Genomic DNA, 22495 nt, shown 5'->3' with positions numbered 1-22495 from the left:
GAGAAATCGCTTGGTTCTTTTGGTCTCCAGCTGTGCGGATCACGACGTCGTCTGATGCTAGGGGCTCAGGCACGCTCGCTTGAAAGGAAGCCAGACTCAGACGCTCGATTTCGGTGGCCTGATCCAGGGAGCTTTTGAGGCATGCAATTAACAAGCTCTCAAGGAGGCTCCAAATCAGGCATATGGAGTCCATGTAGCAACCAAACAGGCCCTCGGTCCACGCCCCGACGGTAGGTTACAAGCCCACGTGCATTAGCTTCCCAGCCGTCAGCTCCCAGCCCATTTCGGCCCACCATCCCCGCCGGGCCCGCCTCTTGCGCGCCGCCTCCTCTCTTCCTTTCTTCCTCCCACACCCCATGCCGCCGGCAGCCTCCGTCTCGTAACCTCAATCGATCCATGGCCGCCACCATCGCCGTCGCGCTTATCCGCCGCTCCACCTCCTCCCCGCACCGTCGCATTCTCCTCCCCCTCTTATCTCACCTCCACCGCACCGGTCCCCAAACCCCATCCCCATGGCGCCCACCCTACAACCGTTTCCTCTCCTCCGACGCAACCGACGACCCGGACCGGAAGCCGCCCCCCCTCGATTCGAAGCAGCTATGGCACGAGCTCTCCACCTCCGAGCCTGCGACGAGCTCGTCGCGCCTCCCCAAGGCCACCTGGGACGACGTGGTGTCCCTCATCCGCCGCTTCTCCAAGGACCCTGCCATCGCTGACCAGGCCCTCGCGCTCTACATCCCCGCCTCCGCGTTCCCCGCGTACGCCAAACGCTTCATCCACTTCATACCCCCGCGCCTCTCCCGAGAATCCGCCGAGCGACTTCTCTCTCTCCCGGCCGAGGACGCGCACGCGCTCCTCCTCCCGTCCTTCGCTGAATACTGCGTCACCCACCTCGCTGACGAGCTGAGGAAGCACAAGTCCGTCATGTCCGCGGCTGACCTCACGGCGCCGCAAACCTGGTACCCTTTTGCCCGGGCCATGCGCCGGCGGGTGGTGTACCACTGCGGGCCCACCAACAGCGGCAAGACACACAACGCCCTCGCTCGCTTCAGCACTGCCAAGTCCGGTGTCTACTGCAGCCCGCTCCGGCTCCTCGCCATGGAGGTCTTCGACAAGGTCAATGCACTTGGTGTCTACTGCACCCTCCGCACTGGCCAGGAGATAAAGGAGGTGCCTTTCTCCAACCACGTCGCTTGTACTATCGAAATGCTGTCCACCGAGGAGCTCTATGAAGTCGCCGTGGTCGATGAGATACAGATGATGGCTGACTCTGTCAGGGGCTATGCATGGACACGTGCTGTTCTTGGGCTCAAGGCTGATGAGATACATCTGTGTGGTGACCCTAGCGTGCTCAAGATTGTTCGTAAGGTTTGTGCAGACACTGGAGATGATTTGGAGGTGCATCAGTATGAGCGATTCAAGCCACTTGTCGTCGAGGCAAAGACACTACTTGGAGACCTCAAGAATGTTCGTTCTGGTGATTGCATTGTTGCCTTCTCACGCAGGGAGATATTCGAGGTGAAGCTGGCAATAGAGAAGTTCACGAAGCACAAGTGTTGTGTTATATATGGAGCTTTGCCACCAGAGACACGGCGACAGCAAGCAAAGCTGTTCAACGAACAGGATAATGAATATGATGTGCTCGTAGCGAGTGATGCGGTTGGTATGGGTCTCAACCTTAACATTAGAAGGGTTGTGTTCTATAGCTTGACCAAGTACAATGGGGACAAGATGGTGCCAGTTGCTGCTTCACAGGTAAAACAGATAGCTGGTCGTGCTGGCCGGAGGGGCAGTGTTTATCCAGATGGGCTCACGACCACTTTCTTGTCGGATGATTTGGATTATCTAATTCAGTGCCTGCAAAAACCATTTGAGGAGGCACAAAAAGTTGGCCTCTTCCCTTGTTTTGAGCAAGTGGAAATGTTTGCCAGCCAGTTTCCTGATCTTACTTTCACCGATTTGTTGAATAAGTTCCGTGAAAATTGCCGCATCGACAACACATACTTCATGTGCCAGCAGGATAGTATCAAGAAGGTTGCTAATATGCTTGAGAGGGTCCAAGGGCTCTCCCTCAAGGATCGCTACAACTTTTGTTTTGCGCCAGTCAATACAAGGGACCCAAAAGCCATGTACCATCTTCTCAGATTTGCTACTCATTATAGCCAGAGCCGTCGTGCTACCATTGCGATGGGAATGCCAAAAGGTTCTGCAAAGAATGACACTGAACTGCTGGACCTCGAGACGAAGCACCAGGTCCTGTCGATGTATTTGTGGCTTTCACACCATTTCGAGGAAGATCACTTCCCTCATGTGCAGAAAGCTGAGGAAATGGCAGTAAATATTGCTGATCTACTTGGCAAGTCACTTGCCAAGGTGTGCTGGAAGCCTGAATCAAGACAGCAAAGGAAGCAGAGACCAGAAGAGAAGGAGGAGAATGATAGCAATGTTGGACATGCGTCAGATGACGATGCAAATAATGTTTCCAAAGATGGTTATGAAAGGCCGAGGTCACTTTCTAAAACATTTGCAAGGTAATAAATCCAACCGACATGTTTTCACTCATATGCTAATTGAATGGAGATAATCTTTTCTTCTTTCTCATATAGTAGATGAACATTTCATATTTGTTTTTCTTGTATCAAACCGACTCTTCCCATAAAGTAGAGGCCAAATAATTAAGAACCCCACGCCGCTTATTTCGGTCAAATTATACTATGGACTTTATATGGCTTCATTTTCTCTCAGAAGAAACCTATAGATATCGCTGTGCTTTAATACCGTATGACAGCTGGCAAGTGGGTTTCTCAACTGTAGTCATTCCTTTCTTTATTGTTCAAGTAACTGCAATGCCAACTCCCAATCGTCATATTCAAGTAATCAAGAACTCCAACTTCTGATTGGCAAAAACAATCTTATCAAAATGATTTTGAGAAATTAGCTTTAAAACTTCAATTTATATCGCTTAAAGAATTAGTTGTAGTTCTCAATTTCTGCTATATGAAAGTAAATTACCAACTATTATCTGAAGTTTTGCACATGCGGGGTTCCTTGTTAGCCAATTTTCTTGTTCCTTGGCGTATCGCTACATCCTGGTACCCTATTTTGCTGGATATTATTATATTTTGTGTTGTGATTTGCTTGGAGGATATATTTCTTGAACCTCTTAGGATCCTTGCTTTTGAAGTTGATTGGTGCATCTTGGGAAGGAAATACTCCCTCCGATCCATAAAAAGTGTCGTCCACTTAGCACAAAATTTGCGACACTTTTTATGGATCAGAGGGAGTAATAAAATTAATTCTGTCTTCCAGTACATCAGTTTGGCAGAATTACATGTGTTAGCAGTAATCTGAGTTTATTTTGGTAACATGTGTCCTCTTGACTCTTGATAGAGATTTGTTTTATTGGACTTGTAAAATCATCCACCATAAGCCACGAAAAGAAATATGTAAATGTAACACCCTGTCCTGTATTACTACATTGCTAGGTTAACTAGAGGTACGCACTTAAATATGCATTTAAACTTGTTGGCCCAATACGTGATACTTTCGGGTTAACCTTTTCGAAGCAAGGACAATAGTGTAAATGGGTTGCTATGATTCCACTCTTTTGGCTGGGCTGTTTAGCTTCTTTGGACTGCGTGGTGCTACAGTTGATCACTGTCATTACAGAATCAACAGAACAAACAAGTTGTCGATTTTCACTAAGCTTTAATCTAATGGGTTTTCTGGACTTCATTGGTATTGACAACTGCGTAATATGTGAAGTCAGTTGGCACGCCAGACCTGAAACATCTGCAGCATTTGAGTTCGAACCGAAAATCTCATACTATTACTTTGCACCCGTAGATGAACTTCAAGTTGCTCGCACTAAATACACTTAGAACTTTGATTAAAATCCATAGGAAGGCGCCATTGAAGTATTAATCTTCTATTTTGGTTGACATTTATTACTTCTGGCAATGCCATGCAAGTTCTATGAACAAATTGATTTTACTCACCACTCGTCTCCCATAGCTAAGCATTGGCAATAGCTTTTGAGTCAACTGATGATACATACTCCATTGTTTTCCATCTAGAACTCAGTCGTATCTGTACAAGTGTCATGCCCATGTTCTTTTTTCCGTTAGTTAAACTAAATTTCAGAATATTTTGTCACGTGATTTATGCGATATTATGTATCTTGGTGCTCATTTTTATGTATTGCGACATGTTACTGCATCATGGATTTTGATGTTTGATGAGTGCTTCTGAAGATTAGGTCACTTACACATCCTGATCATTTTCCTTAAAAAGTTCTGAATAATTCCCAAAATCTACTTTCTGATACAGTAGTAGGTTTTGGTATGTCTCATAAGTTTAATAAATGAATTTCACTGTCAAGGTACTTTTCAAAAAAAAAAATCACTGTCAAGGTGTACTTATGATGTATTGTTTACTTTTGAAGGAAAAGACAGGATCGATCCAGCCAGAAGAATTCTTCCTTGGACTTTGTGGCATGAGGTAGTTATGTGGGGTTGATTTACTCCAATTAAATGCTACATGGAAACTGTTGAGCCATCTCGCAACAGCTCTTCAAACCCAAACCTGAGGCTCACATATGGCATACCGCAGCGATTCTTCCAGTTGTCTGCATAGGCTGGCTAAGTTCTTTGAGTTTAGCACAAAGCGACACTTGAGCCAGCCAAAAGGTGTGCCATGACATTTGCATCAACTGACGTCATTTTAGTGGCACGACGTGAGTCTTCTGCTGACTAATGCTGTTGTGCAATGCTAGATTGCATGCTGATTAAGGGTTGTTGATGAATGAAAATCAAATTAGTTTTACAGTGACATCCTACAAGGTTTTCATTGACTATTCTGTAGGCGTCTTGGACTATTTCGTGTGATCCTCAAACCTGATTATGCAATGTTTAGACAATATAGCAGAGATATGTTATATATCACCTTGCCAATGTTCTCGCCTGACGTGACTGTAGATTGAAGCGTTCAGGTGCTATGCTCGAATTTCAGATGCTAGTAGACAGACTGTAACTTATGTTCACCATGGTTATCTGAAATCGTTGGAACCGTTGCAGTTGGTTTCTGATATACGTGACACTTGCACTGTTCTAAACACAGTGGATTCAGATGTATCTGTTTTGTAAATGAGCCGTGTTCGCGTATTAGGGTGCTTTTGAGCATTCTGATTCATTCAGGCTACAGAATGTGAGTAGCTGAACAGTTTTCTTGATCGGAAAGCTAGATTAAGTATGGATAGACAGCAGACAAAGCAGCTAAACTAGGCAGGCGTATGCTGGCTACCCCGCGTAGCGCTTAGGGCATAGCCGACTCTTAACTGATAACTGACTCTTCGTGAAAAGCTAAACTCTTAAAGACAAAAATAGCTAGAGTTTGCTAAGAGTTAGTTAAGAGTCGACCTTTTAACCATTGCACAGCATCGCATTTAATGCTAACAAATCATATAGAGTCAGTTTAAAAACACAAGTCATTACATGTGTTATTTTACCGTTGAGTCCAGATGACGTGAAGACTCAGTACTGACTATACCGTTGCAGATGCCCTTAACGCCACGTCGTCGCCTGACGTGTGGGCCCAAAGCCTAGGTGGCAGCCACGTCATGCAGCTAGAACTGTGCATATAGGCGAGGGACCTGGGATGAACCACTTAACAAACAATGAGAATCTAAACGTGCATTTTCAAAGATTAGGGACCTATTTGACACATTCGCGAAAAAATAGGGACCTCGGGTGCATTGTACTCGCGTCTTATATGGGTCAAGTATTGACCAATCTCTTAAGCTTCGTTTGGATGTAGATGTTGAATTGAGATTAATACCAATATTCCTGGAAAACATAATTGGGCCTAAATTATGTTTTTCTTATATGGATGCACATTGAATTGGCTTGTAGAATCCAAGCGTGACACCAGTTCCAATTCCAGTTTGGATGGAAAAAAATTGAAACGGTATATTTATATGATTATGAAGCTTTTACTTTGTTGTACATGTATCAAATGAAATTTTCACAACGTGTGCATGTATCTTGATGATTATGTTCAATATCAAAAGCCATTCCATCCTCATGGCCAATTTTTACAAAAAGTAAAAAAAAAAAGCCAAGCCATTGCTGGTGTCATGCTGTGTACAGAAAGAGAAGCAAAAAAATAGCCTTCGATTACGATGGGAGGCGGCTCGTCGTACAGAGGGACGAGACGGGAGGCGGCTCCTGGGGGGAGAGGAGAGAGGGATGAGACGGTAGGCGACTCCAGGTGGAGGAGAAGGAGGATGTGCGGATGGTAAGGAGATAGGCGGCGGCCGGAGAAAAGGAAGGAGAAGGGCGGTGACTTTGGCAAGGGACGAGTGGAGCGGCGATTGGGAAGGGGATGGAGATGGATGGACGGGATGGGGATGGGCAGCGGCTGTAGGGGACATGGGGGCGGCCGGAGGAGATGGGCAACGGACAGCTCCTTCACGTTGCATCTGCCCTCCATGGTGGGCGCCGGTTTGAGTTGGAGATGGGGAGACGCATCATATTGAGAGTGTGACGGTGGAGAGAGAAGAGAGGGGGGAGGCTAAGGAAAGTCGCGGTGAAATTGGAGACTAATTCCATTGTTCAATCGTTCAATTCCGATATCCCATCGATCACGTAATCAAGCCGTGTTTCCTTTCGGCGCGGGCACAGTGGCACACACGGTGAGGACGTACAGACGTCCGCCCAGGAGTTTCCGACGACGGTTGCAGGGTCGCTGGCACGGTGCCGGCGCGGCGCGGCGCGGGTGGAGGAACTCCTGGGCGACGGCCGCAGGGTCGCTGGCGCGGCTCGGGTGGAGGAGGTGCATGTGCGGCAGTGGCATGGGGAGGAAGATGGGCGGATGCAGAGGAGCATGATTTGGGTGAGGAGATGAGCCATGAGGGGATATGCAGGAGGGGGAGCCTTGTTGGTTGTTGCGGGTTGCGAAGGGGAAGAAGCCCTCGTGCGGGCTAGCTCAATGGAGATCGGATCGGATTGCGACTCGCGAGAAGGGGAGGGGTGAGGACGTACTGCAAAGTCCGTACCATCACCACTAACTCCAATTTAATATATTGTTATAGATACATTAGCTGCTCCGCTGTTAGGGTTGCTCCATGACTCCATCCATTGTCCTTTTCTTTTTGTTGAGAATACTCGTCCAAACTTTATTAACCAATGAAATTAAAGGAAATACGAAGTACATAACTGTTTGGGAGGATTTTGAGAATACTCTCCAAATTTTACTACTCCCTCCGATCGATATTACTTGTCTCAAATTTGCCCAAATATGGATGTATCTATGTGTAAAAAATGTCTAGATACATGTAATATTTCGACAAGTAATTATGACCGGAGGGAGTACTAAATGATTAGCTCTGAAAAACTTTGTTTTGACCAAGTCTCTGAAAAAGTTTATTAACCGACGAAATAAAAGGAATACATAAGGTGTTTTAGGGCAATTAAAGGAATACATAGTTTTTTTTGAGAGGATTTAAAGGAATACATTAGTGTTTTTTAGAGAGATAAAGGAACACATTAGTGTTCGGGAGGAGTAGAAGGCCAGTCGTCATGTGTTTTCCCTAAAAAAAAAAGGCCAGTCGTCATGTGTGGCCTCCTGGGTCGACAATGAGGCCCAACCGCAAACACTCGGCCCATAAGATAAGGCCGAACTACAATGACACAATGTAGAAGTCAAAGACCACGGCGCGAATCTCCCTCACCCACAGACCACAGAGGCAGCCCAGCCAGCCTCCCCGGAAAAGCTTGCTAAAACCCTAGAGCTCGCCAAGGGCTTATCGAGATGGCGACGCCGGAGCAGAAGGGGAAGAGACCGAGGATCGACGAGGAGGAGGAGGGCGATGACATCGACAAGGACCTCTTTCTCTCCGTCGAGAAGCTCCATGATATCCAGGACGAGATCGAGAGGGTGAGTCGCTTCGCTTCTCAAGAGATTCTCGCCAGCGGACAGCTGTTGTGGTACGCTTTGGTTGCTCCGGCATTAGATTCGGTGTCGTTTTTCCGTTTTCGGGATATTTTGCACAGAGGCTGCTTGGAATTTAGGAGTAGCAGAATAATCCCCGAGTCCCGATTTCGTGATGTGTGAGCTGGTTTCTCTGTGACTTACCGATTTGGATGTGCCATCGGGAGGAGTCTAATTTGGGTACTTGTGGCTGAACGTTGGATTTGAGTGTTCGCTTGTGCTACTGCAGAATTGTGCCCTGTGTCTGTTCTTAATTTCAAATCACTCACTAGTCACTCCTGAGCTTATGCCCACTAGATTGTAAACATTTACAAAAAATCTTGATTGCAGTTAAATGCTTGTGGGCAATCTGAGATTCCTAGGGAACAGGGAGTGTGGCAATTGGCAATTGCAATTGTTTATTTTAGAACCAACTTGGTGGTCTGGTAGCCTGAAAATATGGTGACAGCGCTATAGGAAACCCATTATTGCAGCACATGATGAATTGAACAATCAATTGAAGTGTTGTTGGAAAAGTAATCGCAGAAATGCCTGCTAAATGCCCCTCCCCCAATGCCCTCTCAGACCAATACAAGCTAATTTCCTTCAGAGTGAGAAAATGCTAACGCCTTGTTATGCGCCTTGCCTTCTATACACATATTTGATGGTTCTTCCAATCCACAATGTTACAGATCATCTTATGTCAGGCTTTTTTAGCTTAATAATTGCTCCATCATGTTAAATTTTGTGTCATAGTTCTGTTATTGAACTTCGCGAAAAGATCACAATTATGTATTCCGTGTGTCAGATAATGATGAAACACTTAACACCTAGGATGCATAGGGTAAGGCACTTTACCTCCTAGCTAAGTGGTCTTTCGGTTTAATAGTTTGTCATTTTGAAACAAAACCAGTATATGAATGTCTACATTGACAAGAACATATTTGTAAGTGCAAGCTAAATTCAACCGAAGTGCTGGAACACAATTATACTACTAGGCAGTCAGCTAATAGCCAGGCTCATAGCAACCATTTATTGTAGGTTAACGAGGAAGCAAGTGATAAAGTTCTGGAGGTGGATCAGAAATACAATGAAATTCTCAGACCAGTCTATGCCCGACGGAATGAACTCATCAGGAAAATTCCAGACTTTTGGCTGACCGCGGTTTGTAATTTGTTCTATGATGCTTTATATTCATCTGTTTGTTTGCTGAAATTGCTGATTGATATAATCTCATCCTTTCTGATTTTATGGATTCACCATGCAGTTTCTTAGCCATCCTAAGCTTGGTGAACTTCTAACTGAAGATGATCAAAAGGTACCTTGTTTTGTAGGAAAAGTATACCATTGGCGCATTCTTTTTAACTTTTAGTATTTCTTCAGTCCTATAAATATCAATTGGTGGCGGCATGAACGGCATAAAGATCGCCTTAACTCTTAAGCATGCTTATAGATTTTTCTTATCCTTAGCAATCCACAGGTATTATGCTAGTGTATCAAAAGTAGGATTTGGTTATAAAAATACAACATTGCTATGCTAAGCATTTCTGTGGAACAACTGCCGAGTTGGAATATATTACTTGTACGATTTCATCAAGCTTTATTTTTTTCCCTTGTAGATATTCAAGCACTTGGAGTCCATCGATGTGGATGAGTTTAAAGATGGGAAATCGGGCTACTCCATTACTCTTGTAAGCTTCTTTTGCGTCTGCAGGCTTTGATTTCCTTATTTCTTTCCCTTTGCTCACATGTTATTAACTTGAACCGGCAGACATTCTCTCCTAATCCATATTTTGAAGATACAAAGCTTACAAAATCATGTACGTTCAGTGAGCATGGAAAAATAACTGTAAAGTCTAGCTCCATCAATTGGAAGACAGGAATGGTACTGTGCCTCATCGATCACTATTAGCACTTCAGTTACAATTTTTCTGGTAGGAAAAAATCAGATCTAATAAATTTTCTAATGATACATCAAGGATATTGTCAATGGAAAGGCTTACACGAAAGATGGGAGCAAACGACTATTGATTGATGAGAGGTTTGCTAGTTTCTATGTTTTTTCACAATTCTTTTTTTTTCCTACTTGAAGTAGTAACTTAGTTTGGCTATTAGTTATATAATCAAGTAATGAATCATACTAGTTTGTTGTGCTTGTTTTCATTTACAGGTAAAGCTTAGTTCTCATACTTGATATAAATCATAACCATATTGTGCATCTTCATTCAGTTGCATCTTTCTACTCAATACATCATTTTTGTGAGTAATACCTTGGCATGGGCACAAACAGTTTTTCGCAATGCACACACATACACACAAAATTCCTTATTTGGACGACAATTGGTTTTAAGTTTCACAGTAAAATTTTAAAGAACTTTAAAAGGTGGTTTAGTTTTCATCAACTTGTTTAAAGATACACGTTATTGTGCTCTCCTTTTTTTTCATATCAGCATGTTCTTAATGAATATATATGTTTGTGTTTCTTATGAGGCATATATATGTACTGCTACAGTTATCATTAAAAGCATAGACCCTTGTTGGTGCGTATGTAATCTTGTTTGGTTTGCTAGATCATTTGTAGATCTAGGTTGCATCAACTCTGACATTCAAGACCAGTACACCGCAGTACAGGCATCATGATTACAAAGTTTTTTAAAAACTAATGAATAACTCAATCAACATATATGTACAAAGAAACTGTATTGGTTTTTGTAACTTCATTGTGATTTTATCATTTCATTAATAATTCTGTTTTGGTTTTCATTCATACCTACGGACTGCTTTAGCATCATTTTGTGTTATATCATAAGCTAGGTCTGTACCAATTTGCCCATGATAAGCATAAACATGGACTCTTTTCTTGATATTTAGCATTTGTTTTGTACGGAGTAGATTGTTAGAGTTTGTGGCTCAGTTTCAGTGCCAATACTAGGTAAACATTAACAATTTATAAACCAAAAGTAGCCAGCCCAGCTCTGCCATGAGATATGATGGGCAACATTGCTGTGATTTGTTGCTGATAAGCATTGAGACTGCCGAGTAGCCAAAATACATGTGCTTCACTGCAGGAGTGCGAGTGCAATAAAGTATTGTGGTCTCTTTTTCCCTTTTCTTTCATGTTCTTTTCTTTTTTTTTTCTGCTCTGTCGGCAGTTATTGTTTTTCCCAGCATGGTAATATGTGCTTATTCCACTTGAGTTGCAATTTAGAAATTTGTGAAGATGACTTGTTTTTTTTCTTGTCTCTTCTTTTGCAGTTTCTTCACTTGGTTCAATGATGCAAAGAACAAAAGTTCTGTTGACGGAGTGGATGAGGTATTGTGGATTGCTCGTCTGTCCTATGCTGTTGCTCCTGCTAAACTTATTTCATTCGATCCGAGGTTTTGTCTCTGTGAATCCGCGTGGTTGACAGAACAGCAAAATTTAGTAATTTTAATTCTTCCCCGTTGAGTATATTAGCTGAGAATTTCAATTACGCAGGTGACAGATATCATCAAAGAAGAGTTGTGGCCTAATCCTTTGAAATATTTCAACGATGTTAGTGCTTCTATTGTTATATAAGTGCCTAAGTGGCTTATTTATTTGGACTTATTATTTCCTATTTTGGATCTTTGTATCATTTCCTCTCAAACCTCTTATTGCAGGAGGCTGAAGAAGAATTTGTACTAGATGAGGAGGAAGACGAAGAGGTATCATATTATCTTTACCTGCAATTCCATATACATATTGCACAACATGTTTATAGTCCTGCAATGGTGTTTAATATCCATACTGATGCAATTATGCATAGCTCCCTTAGTTATCCTGATGATATTTGTGGCTTCTCGATACATATTTTCTGTTTTTATCATCATTTTTTGTTATACCTGACTTAAAAAGTTAATGACATTTGTGGCTTCTCGATACATATTTTCTGTTTCTATGAGCATTGGTTAACCACAACATGGAGCATCATTACAGCTGCTGCAATCCCAAGCTAAAACTGCTAAAGAGTGCTGCGTCTATACTGCTCTTGCTTTGAGGATTTTTTTTTAGCAACACTTTAAGGCTTTTATGCTCTCTAGATTCTTTGAGGGAACTGAGGTTGAGCTGGTGATATCTTTTTTTTCTCGAGGAAGCGGGGGGTGGGGGGGGGGGGGGGCGCAAAAACGATCGGCCATTGGATGAAATGAAAAAAGTAGTTGGGCCTGTAACTCCGCCCCCTAAGCCCCTCTGTAGGCCCTACCCATCTGGGACTGCATATTTGTGCCTAACGGCCCAGCAAAAGCCCGATTGGCTATTGATCCATTCGATCGATTGTGCTCAGATTAGAAAATCGATTAGAACAAACAAACTGCCAAACTGTGTTCAGATTAGAAAATTGATTGGGTTCTTCAATTGCAGTTATATTTTTATTATTTAGAATTGACTCTATTTGCTATGCTATCTATATATATTGGATATCAAGACTACATATTTCCTTCGATCCATAATAAGTGTCTAAGATTTAGTACAAAATCCGAAACATTTATTATTGATAGGAGTATCTATTATGCAGTTCGGTTTTGCAGCTTTGATTTTTCTCGCCTCCCTCATGCCGATTTTCTGGCTCCGTCCCTGTGTATCTGTATTCATCATTCTCTTTCAACTTTTCCAGGGGTCCGATGATGATGATGATGAAGAGGAACAGGATGAAGAGGAGGATTGAGTAATTCCTCTTCCATGTCGTGTTTTCAATCTGCTTCGACAACTCCTGTTTGGCTGTCTACATAGAGCGGAGACCGAGCCTCCGAAGGGCTGAAACAAAGGCTCGTCCCCTTCTGCAGTATTTTTGGGATCTACTTAGCTAGATTCACTTGTTTGGAACTCCTGGCTGTATTCTTAATGCTGTCGATTGCATTGAGAAGAAAACAGAGGTTTTGAGTGAACATAAAAGGGATAAATGGGACATTGTATGGTTTTTTTTTTGTGACAAGGGATATTGTATGGTGGTATGCAAAAACTTTTTCCTCTAACACAGAGGTTTGAGTTTTTTTTTTTGAGAATATACAGAGGTTTGAGTGAACATGAATTTTAGAGCATCTCCAGCCGTCCCGTCCCCCATGGCGTTGCCAGTTCTCCTCGTCGAGCCACGGTTGGAATTTGGCCTTGGAGGCGGTGTAGCAGAGGCGGTGGCGCTGCTCCGCCTCCTTCTGGTTGGGAATGTGTGGGGGCGTGCCGCGTGGAAGCCGACGAGACAAGACGACGGTTTGACTTGGCGACTGCCATAACTCGCCTGGGAAGCTGAGGCGAAGCCGGTGAGGGCGATAAATGGCGTCTGACAGTGCAGGCCGCAGCCATAAAACGCTTCACCGGCGCCCCCGCTCGCCTCCCCGTGGGTTGGGTTTGGCCTGGGGCGCCGGCTAATTCATTGGGCCGAGCCGGCTAAATTTTGAGAATGAGGGGTTCGTCTGGGTACTTTTGGGCGTCAGCGCCCCCAAATTTGGTTTGCGGGGCCTTTAGGGCCGCCGGCTGGAGATGCTCTTAGGGCAACTCCAGCGGGGCGACCCAAACGAACCGCTTTTTATGTCCGGTTTGGGTGGCGGGACGGACAGAAAAAGGCCCCAGTCCGGCCTTCATCTGTTTGGATTGGACCGCGCCACCCATTTGTGACCATTTGATAAAAATTTAATACACCAAAAATTAAAACAACAACCGTTCGGAATTATTGCAAATCATCCAAACAATACAAACCAAATGTTCGGAATTATTAGAAATCATCCAATACAAATAATGCAAATAAACAAATATAGTTCAAACATTAAAATAAATAGGAAATCCACTACTGATTTCCAACATGCTGCCGCAAATGCTTAACCATTTTGGAGTTGGTTGTGAGTTGTCCGATCCCGAATTTCATGATGAGTATAGAAGAACTGTTGGAAAGATGCCGGTCCAAGTTGGGGTTCAACCAAATCACCGAGGAAATCCCACTCTTGATCAGGAATCATCTCGCTCGTTCTCGACAATCATGTTGTGCATGATCACAAAAGCAGTCATCACCTCGTCATGACCTCCACATCCCATGTTCTTGCAGGTCAGGGTGGGCATAAAAACCGAGAAATCGAAACCGTTGACCGAAAAATCGAAAACCGAAATCGTTTAAATTTTCGGTCTGAAACATGTTTTTACGGGTAGTTTGGTTCCTGCCCTCGGTTAGCCGAGAAAACCCGAAGAACAATTATTCGTAACAACAGTCAAGAGAATAGCCTCCTGCCTTTTTTTTTTTTTGAGAATCAGAATAGCCTCCTGCCTGTTCACGTACTCCGTTGCACGCATCGCCCTGGGCTTCAGCCGGCCAAGTCCTGGCCCAACCGCATGTCTACACAAGGACAGCTCGTCCCAGGCTCGCAGCCCACTAGACCAAGCGCATAAGAAAAAACGACTGGTTTTATCCTGATCGATCTGCCTGTAGGCTGTAGCGCTGTCTCTCCCGAATTCCCAGCTACAACCCTGGCCGCCAGGGCGCCAGCCTTCCAATCATCACGCCAGCTCGCCATAATGCGTCGCTCCGGCCTGACCGGCCACCGCCTCCATGGATCGCCATCGACCTGACTCTCCTCTCCGTCTATCCTTTCGTTTACGAGAGGACCAGCTGTCAGTATGGCAACTTTTTCTTCACAATTTGGTTTCTCACGTGTTGCCCGTGGTTCATTCGGTTTTGTTCGGTTATAACCGAGAACCGAACCGAAGTTTCGCTCCTAAAATATTTCGGTCCTAATTTTCTCAGGAACCGATCGGTCAAGATTTTTGAAGAACCGAAATTTCTGAAAACCCGAAGAACCGAACCAATCGGCTCGGTTAAACCGAATGCCCAGGCTGACTTGCAGGATGACAGAACAATCGCTCAAAGAGCTTGTAGCACTCCAATGCCCGCTCAACATCCTTCCTAGCACTCTCTGTTCTTTAGCAAATCTGCATATTTTCTCTCCTTGCGGCCTGTGGATAGTCTTCACAATTGTCGACCAATCAGGGTAAATGCCGTCGGCTAGGTAATACCCCTTGTTGTACTGGTGGCCATTGATCTCATAGTTCACCACCGGAGCTTGGCCTTCCGCAAGCCTAGAGAAGACCGGGGAACGTTGAAGCACGTTGATGCCATTGTGAGAGCCCGCCATGCCGAAGAAAGATTGCCAAATCCAAAGATCATGAGATGCAACGATCTCAAGAATCACGGTGCATCCTCCGGTATGGCCTTTGTATGCACCCTGCCACTCTCAATGCATACAATCGATGCTTCCTAGTATCCCAGGAAACCCCCTGGACTCATTGATCGACAAAAAGTGTGCTGTGTCCGCAGTCGTCAGTGCCCTCAGGTATTGAGAACCAAACACTTGAACCACAGTGGTGCAGAATCTATACATTGACTCAAAGCATGTGGTCTCGCTCATGCGCAAATACTCATCAATATTGTCGCTGGGAACTCCATAGGACAGCATCCGGATCGCGGCCGTGCATTTCTGATACGCGGAGAAGCCAACCTTGCCGGTAGCGTCCGGCTTGCATATGAAGTAATCATCAGATCCGGCCACCCCTTGCATGAGACGCCTAAACAACGGCCTCCTCATGCGAAAACGACGACGGAATAGATGGGCAAGAAACACAGAGTCGGTGCGATGAAAGTAATCATTGAAAAGAAGAACATGGTCGGCCTCTTTGTTACGGTCTAGCGCAGCCCTGTGCCCCCTAATCGAACCCCTACGAATTGGACGCTCGATCTGGTTCTGCCGATGGAAGAAGAGAGCTGCACTCACCAGCAATTCGGCCTCGCCGTCAGAGTCCTCATCGGACGAGGTGTCGAGGAAGTAGTTGAAGAAGAACTCGCCATCGTTGTCGGCCATGGCGGGCGCTACGATGCTCAACTCGGGCACGGCGGCGGCGGCGAGTAGAAGGCCGTCGGGAGAACTCGGTTGTGCCGGCGAGGGAGACTGGCGAGACATGCGGAGGCGGAGGCGTGGATGGGGGCAGGAGTCGGGATGTGGAGATGGAAATGGGGATGAGACGACTTTGTGTTGGGTGGCTAACGGGCGGGTCCCTATGACACTAGGGCGGACGCGACGGCTCTCCGCGCATGGTCTGGGTTAACGCAAACCCGGCCAAAATTTGGGACGGATATGTGTCCAACCGAATCAAAATCCGGACCTCCGATCAAATGGGTCGTCCCGCTGGGAGGCACGTTTTGTACGTTTAGGCCCGACCGGACCGCGCAAGACGGACCCATTTTGTGTCTGTTTGGGCCAAACGGATTGTCCAATTCACTTTTGGGTCTGCCACTGCCCCAGCGAGGCCACCCATTTGGTCCGCTTTATTACTCATGGACATGCGGGCCAGGGGAGGAAAAAGGTGGCAGGTGCGGACGAGCCCAGTGCAAAAATGACCATCCGCCTGGGTTAGAAATGGGTCATGTCCGGCCCAAAAAGCGAATTTTGGTGTCCGTTTTGCCCAAACGGACAAAATGGGCCGCCCCGTTGGGGATGGCCTAAGAGCAACTCCAGCCATCCCCCCCATTTCGCATCCGGCCTACCACTTTTTTAGGTCGTATGGGGGGCACCGGCTAGAATTTGTTTTTAAGGTCTAACCGGTTCCCAGCCGGCGCCCCCAAACGCCTTCCCAAACCAATTTTACAAATATTGCAAATTGAAACAAGCACGTTATTTGATAAGTTTTGAATCACATTTCAAACAAATTTAATCAAATTCAAGCAAATAAATAAGAAAAACTAGACGTTTCCTCAGAGCCTCCACAAATGCTCGACCAGATCATCTTGAAGCTGCTGATGAGTACCGACGTATCGAATTTCTTGCCGCCGGGCGAGGAAAGTAGCAAAGGCGGCCGGCACCTGGTGATTGACATTGGCTAGAGGATCCATCCATTCATACAGTTCAGTGTCAAACACCGGACATTCCCGCTCGCTCTCGATGATCATGTTGTGCATGATCACACAGGCAGTCATGACCTCCCACATCTGATCTTTCGACCAAGTGAGAGCAGGGTACCGGACGTTGGCAAATTGAGCCTGCAACACGCCAGATGCTCGCTCGACATCCTTCCTGCATGCTTCCTGTTGCATCGCAAACCAAGATCTTGCTCCTCCTGTGGGTGCGTTTGAGATTGTCTTCACAAAGGTCGACCATCTTGGACAGATGCCATCTGCCAGGTAGTATCCCATGTTGTACACATGGCCATCTCATAATTCACCGGAGGAGCAGTGCCTTCAACAAGCTTGGCAAACACATTCAAGCATTGCAGCACATTGATGTCATTATGCGATCCTGCCATACCGAAGAAGGCATGCCAAATCCACAGATCCTGATCGGCCACCGCCTCAAGCACCACACTGCATAATCCTTTGTGGCTTTTATACATGCCTGGTGTGCAAATGGACAGTTCTTTCATGACCAATGCATACAGTCGATGCTGCCAAGCATACCTGGGAATCCTCTTTCTGCATTATGTGCCATGATCCGAGCTGTGTCTTCTGCAGTGGGTGTCCTCAAGTACTGCTCTCCAAACACCACCACAATTGCCCTATAGAACCTGTACATGCAATTGATGGCCATGGACTTGGCCATGCGGAGGTAATCATCATGTGTATCGGTAGGAATTCCATAAGCAAGCAAACGAAGGGATACCGTGCATTTCTGAATTGATGTGAAACCGAGTGTGCCGACGGCGTCCCTCTTCAATTTGAAGTAATCGTTGTACTCTCAGAGGTACTCGACGATCTTCAAAAAAAGCTTCCGAGACATTCCGAATCGGCGCCGAAAGATCACATCGTTGTGCAATGGATCATCGGCGAAGTAGTCGGCGTACAATATGCAGTAGCCTTCCATCCTTTGCCTGGCCTTGCTCTTGCGGCGGCCCTTCCTCGATCCTCTCCTTCCCGGCCGCTCTGCATCTTCGGCGATGAGGGCAAGAAGCGACAAGACGATGAGTTGATGCTCCTGTTCGCCGCCGGAGGTAGCATCATCGGCAGTGGCGACTTCCTCGTCAAAAAGCGTGGCGAGCATTTCTTCGTCGTCCGAATCCATGGCCTTGGCAAATCACCGAACACCTTGACAGCAAGAAGCGAAGAGGTGGCCGCTGGGTGGGCACCGACGCGGTGCTGGAACTGGCCGGCGGCGAACAGCGGAACTGGAACTGTGCCAGCAAAGGAAGATCTATGCGGCGGCAGTTCTGGGGTGGAAATCGTCGGTGAGAGGGGTGGTTCCGTCGGTGATTTGGGGCGGAAGTTGTCGATTCGGGGTGGAAGTCGGCGATTTGGCGCAAATAGGGTTTGTTCTTGGGGTTGTGCCGCTGACAGTGCTTACCCGCGTGATTTTGCGCCATAGCCGGCACCCCCGCTCGCCCCCCGTGGGTTGGGTTCGGCCTGAGGGTGCCGGCTAACTTTCTGAACCGTGCCGGATAAAAAAACAAATTGATGAGACCGGCTGGGTCAGATTTTAGACGCCTCCCAAACCCGTTTAGGGAGGCCTTTAGGGGGGACGGTTGGAAATGCTCTAAGACAACGTATATTAGATAGGCTCCGGACTCCGGACTCCGGAGGCCTAAAAATAACAAGGGGACGTTGCACTTGCGCACATGCCGTTGCACTTGCGCACATGCCGTATGGTGCCAGCCACTTTGGATGGACCCAACGACATGGTCCTGGCCCACGATGTTACTGCGTGCAGGAAGGAAGGAGAACGGCCAAACTCGGCGTAGCATTGACGCACGAAAGGTTGCCGCGGTGGCGTGCGTGAAATCGACGCGCGGCGAGCTCGCTTCCCCTCCTCTCGGCCGCCTATAAAAACTGTCGCTCGGATCGGGAACTCGCCCGGCCCTCTCGTCTCGCCCACCCGAAACCCCCAGCCCCTTCTACGCTTTAGTCGCAAGAATCCGAGTGACGATGGCCGTCGAGAGCAGCACCAGGCGGCCCCTGTTCGGCGGCGCCATCTCCAGCTCCTTCCCCTTCCGGTTCCAGGTACACGCCCGCCCTGTCTCCTCCTACTACACGCATCCCTTGCAGCCGTGCTCCTCCTCCTGTCCTCCACTCGCTCGTGCTTACGCCGTTTTGGTTTGGTTTATGGTCAGGATGTGAGCAACATTCGCGAGGTCCCCGACCATCAGGTTCGTCCAATTCCTCACTTCCGGTCTTGTTAGAATCGTTCTGATAGTGATCGATGTGAGTGACTCTGCTGCTTACTACCCAGGAAGTTTTCGTTGATCCTGCCCGTGACGAGAGCCTCATCTTCGAGCTGCTCGACCTCAAGGGCGAGGTGGAGGACGGCGGCAGCGCGCTCTGGTTCCTGCGTGACGTTGCCAACGAGCAAGATGCGGGGGATGACATGGTAATATTATCAGCATCTTGGCTTCAGTGTGCCGTTGGCCACTTGGCCATATAAATCTCGTTTTAGCACCAATTCTTACTAGTATGTGCTTTGGCATTTGGCCCCGGCAACAACAAATGTACTCCCTTTCTATTTCACGTGCATTTCATTGTTGTTAACTTCCTCATGGAACTAGATACGCCAACGAGCAAGATGCATTAAGGGGAGGGGTATGTTGATTTCTTGCTTGTCTGCTAGGTGATCGAGCACTCTGGGACGGTTCAGCTAGCTGGTCTGCGGGACGGAGAAGCATCTGCAGTGGCTGGAACTGCAATTGGCAAGCTGGTGAGCTAATTGTCATGTGCATATCCAGATTACCCTCCTCCTTGTCTTCAGTCGATGTCCAGTCAATTAGTTTTCAGTTTTTCACCTGGGCTTCCCTGGATATGATAGCATCATTAAGTCGGCCCAAACCATACTTTAGACTAGTACTGCACATTACAGAGATGGAGTACTTTTCAGTGGACATTGCCATCCATCCTTGAAAACAAACAACAAGGGATTTTCGTTGTCTGAACATCATTTGTCGTTGGTTGTGTTGTTCGTATTGCGGGAAGGTTTAACATTCTTACATGGTTCCTGTCCCTTTGCCCTTTGGTACAAGTTAACTTGCATATGCTTATTTCTTCAATAAAAAGGTAATGGGATGACTTAGTGGGAGACATAGTACTCTCATTGTGAGAGAACTGATGATCAAGTAAATATTAGGATTTATGAAACATTGTCGGAATGTGCATCATGATTAAATTAACTTCGACACTTCTTTGTTTCTAGAGTACACACCTAATTGCACTTCTTGTTGTGTTCTAGGGAACACACAGAAATTGCACAAAGATTACATCATTGCAGAACCAAAGCCACCAATGGTTATTGGTTAGTGCAATCAAACTAGCAACATGGCTGCAACCACAAAGAAACAAACTAGGTCTGATCGAAAAAACAAAAGGAAAACAAAAAGGATAAAATGTTGCTTCTTCTCTGATGACCTGGCATGAGATGGCAGCTTCCAAGCTCCATGGCACCAGTCGGCTTCCACAGCTCAGCCTCATTAATTTGATACTCCTACTTCAGTTCGTTGGTATCCATTTATATGGTGGGCGCTTAGCTCTGAATGGGCGATGAGTGAATAAAATCGCCGCGTGTTGTAATTATGAACTTTTTTCTATAATTATATATATACTGTCGGAATCTCTCCTACAGTTTTTCGGTCAAAAAAAAGTGAATAAAATGCACTTTTAAATCTCATGCCTGGTATTCGTCATTTCTGTAGGCAGTTTCAAAAGGGAGACAAGGCAGAGAAGCACAGAACATTGTTCGAGTTAGTACACAATTCCTTGGTTTTTTTACCAGATACACAATTCCTTGGTTAGTATGGTTAATCAGTTAATTTGGCCTTTTAAACTGAGGAGTCTTGCATTACCTTTGCAGGTTTACTTGGCAAACTTACGTCTGAAGAATGCAGCTACAGATGTAGTTATCACCGCATATGAGCCACTTTTGATAAAGTAAGCTCAGCATATCACTATCACATACTTCTTCTGGTTAATGGGAATTTTTTGACAAAACGTTTCTATTATGTTTTTTACTTTATATGGTACAAAATGTTATTCAGATTGTGCATCTCAGCCAGTACTGCTTAGTGCCATTTGCTGCTCTTTGTATGATTTGATTACTATCTAATGATGTGTTAGGAGAAGTACAACTTATTTAACACAATATTTCCTTGCATAAATTTAATTTTTAGTGACATGTTTTGAGTGAGGGTCAATAATGATTTTACATAATAACAATTATCCCTTGACTTTGTATCTAAACAGTATGGCTACCCTGTCAGGCTCAGATCTTTCTTTCAGTTCTTTGTCTAGGCTAGGACGTTGAATGCAGTTGGCCTATCATACTGGTGTGGTTACTGGTGTAACCAAAATGTGAAAAAAAAAGACTTTTCAGGCTTTTTTCTAGAACACAAAATCGAATATTCAGTTGAAATCCAGATGAAAAGCAGCATGTTGTGCTCCGGTAGTTCCTTCAGTTTTACTGCCTAGGCCGAGCCTCTTCAAATGCAATTGTAGTAGTACAGCAAGACAGAATATCAAAACTAGATTTTTCAGTTCAAATGCAGGTAAAACAGTATGATGATGCATCACATATAATATGAAGATAGTAGTATTAGATCTGAGTGAAAGTAAGCAAAAGTAGTATGGACTTCCATATCCAAGTTCACGACACAAACCTACAATTATTGATGCCTTGATTTTTATGTTGTAGGGGATCTGATAATATGTTTCTGCTGCATAATTGTCCAGTTCTACAGGTTCTGCTCCTCGAGTGATTTATTCTTTTGTCATTTTTATTCCAGCCCCTTGAGTGAGAGCACCCAGGCGGTTGCAGCTGGATCAGCAGTACCTGCAGAAGAAGCAGGATGCTTACCAATGTCAGAGGTTTTCAGACTTGCGGTTATGAACTTTGATGTCCATGATTGGAACCTTTTCAATGGCAGTGCTTGAAAGTTTGAAGCAGAGATGATAAATCTCATAGCTAGACTGAGTCCAATGAAAAGTTCTGCAAGGGAGTGTCTGGGGAATGTATTTTCCTTAAGCAAAAATTAGTGTCTGAATTTTCTTTTAGATCAACAAATTCTTTTTTATTAAAAGTGCTATAATTTAGCTTATGTAGTGTCATCCAAAGAACCCTAGTTGAAATAAAAATTAATATCATGTTAGGTTTGAGAAGTTACTCAAATGGTCCTTGCTAGTTACTGCATCGAAATGCCACCTTGTCTCGACTCTGAATCCTGAATCCAAATGCAACTGATTCAAAGTTAGTGCCAACTGAGCGGATCAGGATATCAGATTTAAGCAGCCAAATCTTCTAGCAGCACAACATTGAAACAACAGGTGGCGAATGCTTTCAGGATCTTCTTTTGACAAAAGAAGTTTCGTGCGCCTTGAATTGAACATGATTAAGTTCTTTGATTTTCGGTCCAGTACAGCCCATGAAAACAGTTTGATTAGGTGTCTGGATATCTTTCTTCAAATTTCTCAATCAGACATTATGCGCTTCCTCTGTTTACCCACATTGCCGGAGTCCACTCATTCCTCTTACCTGCCCAAGCAGCATTATCACTTGGATCCGCACCATGGCC

At 45.4% G+C, this 22495-nt stretch overlaps 3 protein-coding genes and 1 pseudogene across 4 annotated transcripts; 3 read left to right on the top strand and 1 right to left on the bottom strand.

The window, feature by feature from the left end:
* Positions 1–305: 305 nt before the first annotated feature.
* LOC100821887 (ATP-dependent RNA helicase SUV3L, mitochondrial) lies at positions 306–5068 on the top strand. The gene is made up of 2 exons (XM_003581265.4): positions 306–2531; positions 4445–5068. The coding sequence occupies exons 1-2, from the start codon at positions 397–399 to the stop codon at positions 4497–4499; spliced, it is 2190 nt and encodes a 729-aa protein (XP_003581313.2). The 5' UTR covers positions 306–396; the 3' UTR covers positions 4500–5068.
* Positions 5069–7711: 2643 nt separating this feature from the next.
* On the top strand, positions 7712–12987 carry LOC100821065 (NAP1-related protein 1). The gene is made up of 10 exons (XM_003579853.4): positions 7712–7935; positions 9010–9132; positions 9236–9286; positions 9588–9659; positions 9740–9853; positions 9948–10009; positions 11224–11281; positions 11447–11503; positions 11611–11655; positions 12603–12987. The coding sequence occupies exons 1-10, from the start codon at positions 7810–7812 to the stop codon at positions 12651–12653; spliced, it is 759 nt and encodes a 252-aa protein (XP_003579901.1). The 5' UTR covers positions 7712–7809; the 3' UTR covers positions 12654–12987.
* Positions 12988–13924: 937 nt separating this feature from the next.
* Positions 13925–18015, bottom strand: LOC100821274 (annotated as a pseudogene).
* A 665-nt stretch (positions 18016–18680) lies between these two features.
* On the top strand, positions 18681–22082 carry LOC100846565 (ran guanine nucleotide release factor). Of its 2 annotated transcripts, none has more exons than XM_014895504.2 (7): positions 18681–18947; positions 19058–19093; positions 19177–19314; positions 19552–19638; positions 20624–20671; positions 20782–20858; positions 21657–21852. In XM_014895504.2, exons 1-7 carry the CDS (start codon positions 18873–18875, stop codon positions 21715–21717), a joined length of 522 nt encoding a protein of 173 aa, XP_014750990.1. In that variant the 5' UTR covers positions 18681–18872; the 3' UTR covers positions 21718–21852. The 2 variants fall into 2 exon arrangements, with proteins under 2 accessions (XP_014750990.1, XP_003579899.1); XM_003579851.4 differs by having other exon boundaries at positions 18686–18947; positions 21710–22082.
* Positions 22083–22495: the final 413 nt, after the last annotated feature.

The sequence above is a fragment of the Brachypodium distachyon genome, chromosome 5 (genome assembly GCF_000005505.3).
Source record: "Brachypodium distachyon strain Bd21 chromosome 5, Brachypodium_distachyon_v3.0, whole genome shotgun sequence".
Classification (NCBI taxonomy): Eukaryota; Viridiplantae; Streptophyta; class Magnoliopsida; order Poales; family Poaceae; genus Brachypodium; species Brachypodium distachyon.
Note: the sequence above shows the minus strand (reverse complement) of the source record. Positions and strands in the feature narration are given on the sequence as shown.

What these genes read in the sequence shown, in the direction of transcription:
- LOC100821065 (XM_003579853.4), top strand. Translation starts at nt 7,810, where the DNA reads ATGGCGACGCCGGAGCAGAAGGGGAAGAGACCGAGGATCGACGAGGAG. An exon ending in TCAATTGGAAGACAGGAATG is followed by an intron (nt 9,854 to 9,947) that starts GTACTGTGCCTC and finishes TGATACATCAAG; the next exon opens with GATATTGTCAATGGAAAGGC. An exon ending in CTTTGAAATATTTCAACGAT is followed by an intron (nt 11,504 to 11,610) that starts GTTAGTGCTTCT and finishes CTCTTATTGCAG; the next exon opens with GAGGCTGAAGAAGAATTTGT.
- LOC100846565 (XM_003579851.4), top strand. Translation starts at nt 18,873, where the DNA reads ATGGCCGTCGAGAGCAGCACCAGGCGGCCCCTGTTCGGCGGCGCCATC. An exon ending in GAACTGCAATTGGCAAGCTG is followed by an intron (nt 19,639 to 20,623) that starts GTGAGCTAATTG and finishes TCATTTCTGTAG; the next exon opens with GCAGTTTCAAAAGGGAGACA. An exon ending in AAGCACAGAACATTGTTCGA is followed by an intron (nt 20,672 to 20,781) that starts GTTAGTACACAA and finishes TTACCTTTGCAG; the next exon opens with GTTTACTTGGCAAACTTACG.
- LOC100821887 (XM_003581265.4), top strand. Translation starts at nt 397, where the DNA reads ATGGCCGCCACCATCGCCGTCGCGCTTATCCGCCGCTCCACCTCCTCC. An exon ending in CTTTCTAAAACATTTGCAAG is followed by an intron (nt 2,532 to 4,444) that starts GTAATAAATCCA and finishes TTACTTTTGAAG; the next exon opens with GAAAAGACAGGATCGATCCA.